The sequence below is a fragment of the Littorina saxatilis genome, unplaced genomic scaffold (genome assembly GCF_037325665.1).
Source record: "Littorina saxatilis isolate snail1 unplaced genomic scaffold, US_GU_Lsax_2.0 scaffold_2131, whole genome shotgun sequence".
NCBI classification, from domain to species: domain Eukaryota; kingdom Metazoa; phylum Mollusca; class Gastropoda; order Littorinimorpha; family Littorinidae; genus Littorina; species Littorina saxatilis.
In genome coordinates, this window is record NW_027128177.1 from 7,501 (window position 1) to 16,041 (window position 8,541).

Sequence of the window (8,541 nt, forward strand, 5' to 3'; positions counted from 1 at the left end):
TGAAAAATGCGAGCTTCAGCGAGCTTTTTCATGACCGCGAACTGAGACCATTATTTTTAATAATCACTGAGACGAGGTGTGTAACCTCTTTATTCCCCCTTTCTTCAGTTATTCAAAGAAAACAGGAGTTTTTGTGCGAAAGTTTGATCGAATCCGAATCACTCAACCAGTCAACCTGCGCAGGCGATCGATTAATGCGCGGTTGTATAGTTCCGTGCAAATCATTCCATTCTGTTAACACTTCTTGTCACTTTCCCTGTTTTAGACTAAAATCAAGTACACAGATAAGCTGTTATTCTGCTGTGGCGGTAAAGGCAGATATTGTGTGTTCTGTTTATGTTTTAGTATCGCTAAAGATAATGTTCTTTCGTCAAATGGGACTAGCAGACGAACTTTTGCACCCGTGTTCCAACGTTAATTACTGTATGAAGTTCAGTTTTTTGGGGAAAATAGTGTATGAAACCGCTTTATGTTGTTTAAATTGATGAGATGTGTGCATTTGGTTGCGTGTGATCTGTTTATAAAATGAAATATTGTTGAAAACTGACCGTCGGATTGCAGTCAGTGTTGTCGAAGAAACTGCGTTAAAAGAAGGGGAACTACTCTTGTCGGCAAGAGTATGAGTTACTTGCCTTGGGAATTTGCTTGTGATGAACGGTGTGTGCACAGCAGATCTATATTCAGAAAACAACCGAACTCATGGATTTTATATGGAGATTCATGTGTTCAGGCCTGTAGTTGTTAATTTAAATGCGGTATGTTTGTATTGTTTGCTCCAGAGATGTATATTTCGTACGTATAGAGCGTTTTGAACTTTTCAGTCGCAAAAGTAGTACCAAAACAGAACAGCTTCTCAACCCATTGCACTATCGAGGATTCAGGCTGTTGCTGGCTCGTTATTTGTTTGGTTGCTGGGTCATTATCGAAAAATAACTAGCTCTACAAGTTTACAGAGGTAAAGAAGCAGAGGGGGGAATAAACTAAGTATCATACTCGTGGCGCGTTTCTCAGGAAATCGTGCCGTGTGCGTCTACATTAAGGCACAGTGTATTCCGCAGATTCTTCATATTAGTCAAATTCGCCAGAAACTACATTCACAACGGTCATATCAACAGTATCCCTTGACACCTACCTGCGTCCGCTGCCTTTGTCCTTTTGCGCCTTTTTCCCCACCAGAAGATGGCGAACCCTGCCCCACAGCAAAGGGCAATCAGTCCGAATACGATCCCAAGGATTTGGTATGTTCCCAGCCATTTGTTAACTGAAATGCACATGAGGGAAAAAAACCAAGTAAGAAGAAAATAAAATAAAAAAGAAGAATGAGAGCTTATATAGCGCAAACCACGAAGACTCGTGCTCTCCGCGCTTTACAATTAACAATGCATAAAACACACCAGTTTAGCACTGAATGCATGTACACAAGAAGAAAAAACCACAATAGCACACCAAACTAACGACAACACAACATGAACTTTGCAGCAATATCGTCTGGGCATATAGCCTACTATGATATCACAATAATCAATACATGTACAACAAGAAAAGCAAATGCTTACTGGACTCGTCTTCGTTAGTGCTAGGTATCTATCTGTGTATGTTCACATCCCAGGAACTTCGCACGACACTCGGGGTGTGTAACGTGCGTAAATGCATTGGTCTGGTTGCATGAAATTGTACACAAGGGTGGTACCATCCGTCCAAAATGGCACTGAACGTCAAATCTGGGATATACAGACAATTTCCCGCCGTACCTCGGTTCGAATCCACGCAGGCGGCGTCGAACTGCTTTAAAAATCAGCATGTTGCCGAATGAGCGTAGGGCTCTCCCCCCACACACACACACAAGCACACACATGTACGATAAGATATTAACAACAAAACAACAACAACAAGCTCAGCAACAACAAGCTCAACAACAACAACAACAACAACAACAACAGCAACAACAACAACAACAAACACAAGCTCACGACATTCATTTAAGCCTCGGAAGGGGAAGATCGCAGCGGTGGCCTTAAATATGTCGATCTTGGTCTCACAACAACAACAACAACAACAACAACAACAACAACAACAACAACAACAACAACAACAACAACAAGCTCACTCACGAGATTCCTTCAAGCCTCGGAAGGGGAAGATCGCAGAGGTGGCCTTAAATGTGTCGATCTTGGTCTCGCTGTATTTCCTCACCACCATGCAGCGGTAATCTCGCTCATCGTCCTCGAGTGTCAGAGTGATCGTCAGGGAGGTGGAGCGACTGACGGAACAGCTCTCTTTTATGTCCCGCCCGTCCGCGATCTTGTCTTTCTCGTCAAACTTGGTCCACAGTTCGTGGTGGGCGCTCCGGTCTCGGAACGACCACTGCCACATCACCTGGTAACGGGAAAACAATCACAACAAGAAGAGCAAACGCTCGATCGAGTCACTTTCGCAGTTCTGAATATTATATGAGGCATCAGATGGACAGGAAGAAATTGCTATTCACAACACAATGAGTCACGTTCACATAAAATTTGAGCCCGGTCACTTTTATAGTTTCCGAGAAAAGCCCAACGTTAAGTTGTGTGTTGCCGAACAGAAAAGGCTAGTTATCTCCCTTGTTTTTCTGATAACGTTCGTAAAAGGCTACAGATGTAAATACTTTGATGTAAAGAATAATCCTACAAAGTTTCAATCACATCCGATGAACTTTGTCAAAGATATAAAATGTCTAATTTTTCCTTTGACGCTGACCTGTGACCTTGAAAAAGGTCAAAGGTCAACGAAACCATCGTTAAAGTGTAGAGGTCATTGGAGGTCACGACTAAACAAAATATGAGCCCGATCGCTTTGATAGTTTCCGAGAAAAGTCCAACGTTAAGGTGGTGTCTACGGACGGCCGGCCGGACGGCCGGCCGGACGGCCGGACAGACTAACACTGACCGATTACATAGAGTCACTTTTTCTCAAGTGACTCAATAATGTTTTACACACGCAGGGCCGGAATGGTTAGTGTGTATTATAATAGTGTGTATAGCATTAATGAATAATGTGTGAACAATACATGTGGTCCGGGTGCGTTGGCGAGGAGTTGTTGCGGCCCTATGCTCCACAGGGAGTCTACAGGAATAAGTCAAGTCATGTACATGTGGTGATTTTTGTCCGTATGGTTAATTGTTTTATGTAGGTTGTACATTTAATTGTTCTACTCTGTATATGTTTATTGTTGTTGTAAAGGGCATAGCGCCATATAGGTTAGGCACTTAAACATGTCCAGTTATTATCATTATTATTATTATTAAGGAGGGGCTTCCGAAATGAAACAAGGGTACAGGGACTGGCTAGCCCGTTAGACCTGTGTTGTTGGAATCTAGCGTTTGAAATAGGTATTGTGGGTCTATCCTTTGGAAACAAAAACATAAATTTGTAAAGGGGGGAGGGGAGGGGAGGGGAGGGGGAGGGGTGGCGTCCGGGACCCAGGAAACCTCCCTTAGATTCGGACCTGAGAGTGTTATACACACGGAGTACCAGGGCTGACATGCAGGGGCTGGGCCGCTATTGCGCGGGTCCGCTATTGCGCGGGTCCGCTATTGCGCGGGTCCGCTATTGCGCGAATCTAACCCTAACCCTAACCCTAACCCTAATCCTAACCCGAACCGGCCTAACCCTAAAGATTCGCGCAATAGCGGCCCCGCGCAATAGCGGCCCCGCGCAATAGCGGGCCGACCCCGAAATGCACGAAGCAAAGACAGGGAACCAGCCGCGGAGTCTGGTGTGTTGATATCAAACGAAATCTCAGTTCCACTCATTTGACCCCGCGGCTGAGTACCACTCACGTTGGTGGCACCTAGTTTCGCTTCGTGCGCCTCGGTCCTGGGCTCCCCGAACTGTGCGTCCCTGCGTTCTTTATCATCTATACCAGTCATAAACAATACAAGTAACAATCCTTGGAAGATGCGTTTGAGTGCAGATTTGTGATGAGGCCGTTCATTGTAAATCGACTTATATGACTGAACAGGCCATCCGTGGTTCCCCTACCCTATTCAGCAAACAGACTGACTTTACATGAGGTTGTGTCTAGATACAGTGGAATCTACAACACAGACACCCCCGAAATCAAATTGACAAAAGCAGATGTGTGATGAGGCCGTTCATTGTAAATCCACTTATATGACTGAAAAGGCCATTCGTTCCCCTTCCATATTCAGCAAACAGACAGACTTTACATGAAGATGTGTCTATACAGTGGAACCTACAACACCGACACCCCCGAAATGAAATTGTTGACATAATTATCTGGTCAAAATATGGCGTAATGGCATAGGCTAATTTGATCAAGTGATACACGGTTGTCCTCACAGTGTATTCTTCATCGACGACGGAGCCAACGTTGGTGGTGCACGTGATGTTGACTGTTTGGCCCAGATAACATTTCACCTTGGTCAGGTCCGGGTCAGTCTCTAGCGTAACGGGCAGCGGATCAGCTAGTGTGGACACAACATGAGGACATGATTGGTTTAAGCGTCTTTTATTTACTTTTGGCTATATATAATCGTTTCACACACACACACACACACACACACACACACACATATATATATATATATATATGGAACGATGACAAGCACAATGCTGATGGAGACGTTCTAAACAAATTACAAATAAAACGCCTTCGTTCTCAAGACACTCTGGGTTATTCATCATACCTTTCTCAGCAGGAGATCCGATGTTTTGGGAAAATGATCTTACACAACACATTGTCAAAGCACTCACTTCGAAGAAGGTGTTTGACGTTCATCGTTACATGTATAGCAGGAGAACGAAGTATCGAGTAAAGTTTGTATTTCCCTTCTTAAGGGCCACGTGACGTCAGAGTCCGACTAAAGCTAATCTTCTGGCGTCAGTTCGAGTCGGCATGTGTTTGAGTCACGGTTCAATCGTTGCAAAACAAAATTAAGAACAGAAGAATTATAGCCAAAAAGGTTCAAACATAGAATGTTCTTCGTATTTTTCACCAAAAATATAACATTTGACATATATCCCAACAGCCTTTGTCAAATTCAACGCCAGCAAAACTACAAGTACAGTCCGTTCTTAATTTAGCCCGAAGTCGACTTCCCGAAGCCTTTTTTTACCAAAAACTCAGTGCTAATGCTTCGCGCGTGAATACTTCGTGTAGTCGACTTCGACCAGTAGACGGGCTTTACGGATAATTCTCATTTGACTCACTGAGAAGGAGAGCAGTTTCAGACGAGACCTTGACTTCGTGCTCCGCCCTCCTAGCCAGGCTGTTGTAGTAGACCATATCGCAGAAGTAGGAGCCCGAATCCACGCAGGTGGCGGCCTTGATGGTGATGGCGATGTGACCTTCGTTTTCCGAGAGTGGCACCTCGCCTGTCGTGGCAAAGAGGTATCGTATACAGTTGAAACTCTTTACCAACTGAGAAAATATTGTCTTACAAACGAGGGGGACAGTGTGTGTGTGTGTGTGTGTGTGTGTGTGTATGTGTATGTGTATGTGTGTGTGTGTTTGTGTGTGTGTGTGCGTGTATGCTTGCGTGCGTGCGTGCGTGTGTGTGCGTGTGCGTGTGTGTGTGTGTGTGTGTGTGTGTGTGTGTGTGTGTGTGTGTGTGTGTGTGTGTGTGTGTGTGTGTGTGTGAGTGTGTATGTGTGAGCGTGTGTGTGTGTGTTTGTATGTGCGTGAGCGCGTTCGTGCATGCGTCTGTCTCTATCGCACTAAGGCCCAAAAAAAAAATTGTCTGTTTAGGGTAACCCGACCGACCCTATCGATTTGGCGCCGACCCAAAAACTTTTTTTTCATTTCAAAAAAAAAAAAAAAAAAAAAGAGGTAAAAATGCTAAAAAGAGACATTTGGCGTTTCTTTCTCTCCCTTTCTCTCTGTTTTATTTATACGTTAGTTTTGAAACATGTATTCATCAAATATAAGAAGTGAATGTTCAGCCAACATAGCATTTACACCAAAAAAAACAAAAACAAAAAAAACAACCAAAAAAAACAATTTACCTACCTACCGACCCTACTTTTTTTGGTCATGTTACCCTAAACAGACAATTTTTTTTTTTGGCCTAATCTTTACCTTTTCACCCACCTACCTCTATAGCTATCCCCTTCCCCTATAACACTCCTCTCATCCTTTCACACCTCACTCATATCCCTCCATTCAACCCCAATCTCTAGCCTCCCATATGCTATACCCCAGCTCCTATCCCCATCACTCTTTCTTAATCTTATGTCCCTCCTATAGTACCTTCCCCTTATCCCACTGTTTTCTACCCTTCCCTAACATAACCCCCTCGATCTACCCGATGCCACCCCCTCCCCCTATCCTATGCCCTCCTGCTACCCCCTCCAAATATCTTATGCCCCTCCCTCTACCCTACAACATACACTCCCCCTACCCTAAGCCGCTCTCTACTACCCCCTTCCCTCGCCACCTAGGGACAGGAAGACAAGAGGGATGGGAGGGGGGGGGGGTAAAGATGGGAGCCATGTTTACTGTACTTCCGTGTCGAAAACGGCGGCTCCTCTCGACTACAATTTGTTTTCAGTACCGGAGCGAAGGAGAACCCTTCAGTGCTTTCACTCATTTTGATGTTATTACCACATCATGTGTGTGATCTTTCTTCCGGGGAAATCGTTCCGTGTTTGTGTAGAGTAAGGCACAGCGGGTTCCCCGTATTCGTTGAATTCGCCTGAACACCCCCCCCCCCCCCCCCCCCCCCCCCCTAAGAGAGGGAGAGAGAGAGAGAGAGAGAGAGAGAGAGAGAGAGAGAGAGAGAGAGAGAGAGAGAGAGAGAGAGAGAGAGAGAGAAAGAGAGAGATAAAGAGAGAGACAGAAATCAACGGTCAGATCAATAATAATCCTATAATGATTCGTGCTAGAGCCACCTTTATAGACATAGCCCCAAGATAAATAGTATCCCTATAATGAACCGTGCTAGACTCCCCCGTATAGACATAGCCCCTAAGATAGAGACAGAAGGAACGGTCAGATCATTAGTAGCCCTATCATTAGTCGTGCTAGACTCCCCCGTATAGACATAGCCCCTAAGATAGAGACAGAAGGAACGGTCAGATCATTAGTAGCCCTATCATTAGTCGTGCTAGACTCCCCCGTATAGACATAGCCCCTAAGATAGAGACAGAAGGAACGGTCAGATCATTAGTAGCCCTATCATTAGTCGTGCTAGACTCCCCCGTATAGACATAGCCCCTAAGATAGAGACAGAAGGAACGGTCAGATCATTAGTAGCCCTATCATTAGTCGTGCTAGACTCCCCCGTATAGACATAGCCCCTAAGATAGAGACAGAAGGAACGGTCAGATCATTAGTAGCCCTATCATTAGTCGTGCTAGACTCCCCCGTATAGACATAGCCCCTAAGATAGAGACAGAAGGAACGGTCAGATCATTAGTAGCCCTATCATTAGTCGTGCTAGACTCCCCCGAATGGACATAGCCCCTGAGATAGAGACAGAAGGAACGGTCAGATCATTAGTAGCCGCCTATCATTAGTCGTGCTAGACTCACCCTCATAGACATAGCCCCAATGAGAGAGACAGAAGGAACGGTCAGATCATTAGTAGCCCTATCATTAGTCGTGCTAGACTCACCCTCATAGACATAGCCCCAATGAGAGAGACAGAAGGAACGGTCAGATCATTAGTAGCCCTATCATTAGTCGTGCTAGACTCACCCTCATAGACATAGCCCCAATGAGAGAGACAGAAGGAACGGTCAGATCATTAGTAGCCCTATCATTAGTCGTGCTAGACTCACCCTCATAGACATAGCCCGAGGTGGACAGTACCGCCTGAGCATCTCTCGTCGTGGAAGTGACGTCCGCCTTCACTATAATCTGCGGGTTGGTCACACCTGGGGGTGGATCCAGTAAGTTCCTGAAGATCGTCATCTTTTTGATGCCTTTGATGCGATCGTCCGGGGGTTTGGGGCTGGAGCACGAGATCTTCAGGTCCTTGACGGTATCCTCGAGCGTCTTCACCACGATCTTGTCGGGCTTCAACGTTAGGACAGGCTGGACAGTTAGGCGCGGCACTTCGCTGGTTGTGATTGCTTGGGGCGACCCTGACAAGTGGCAGAACAGCAGAAATGATTACATGCACAGTGTTAAACGATTCGGCTCTAACGATTCGGCTCCAACGATTCGGCCCTAACGGTTCGGCCCTAAATCAATACAGATCCTTACAGATTTTAACATATATATTATAACATAATTCAAACACAATGACACATAGCACTATGACACATAACACTATGGCACTATAAACACTGTGATTCTATGAAACACGAGATCAATCAATCAATCAATCAATGAGGCTTATATCGCGCATATTCCGTGGGTACAGTTCTAGGCGCTCTGCAGTGATGCCGTGTGAGATGAAATTTTATACGGCCAGTAGATTGCAGCCATGTCGGCGCATATTTACCTTTCACGGCCTTATTCCAAGTCACACGGGTATGGTAGACAATTATTAACTGTGCCTAAGCAATTTTGCCAGGAAAGACCCTTTTGTCAAT

General features: G+C 45.2%; 1 protein-coding gene across 1 annotated transcript in view; it reads right to left on the reverse strand.

Moving 5' to 3' along the window:
- The window catches only part of LOC138956545 (uncharacterized), a gene marked incomplete at its 5' end in the record, with an annotated part of 11,719 nt that extends 3,631 nt beyond the window's left edge, over positions 1-8,088 (reverse strand). The window contains 5 exon segments of the mRNA XM_070327880.1: positions 1,133-1,261; positions 2,112-2,376; positions 4,342-4,466; positions 5,212-5,376; positions 7,783-8,088. Of these exon segments, the coding sequence (XP_070183981.1) occupies positions 1,133-1,261; positions 2,112-2,376; positions 4,342-4,466; positions 5,212-5,376; positions 7,783-8,088 (990 nt within the window).
- Between the last annotated feature and the right edge of the window lie 453 nt (positions 8,089-8,541).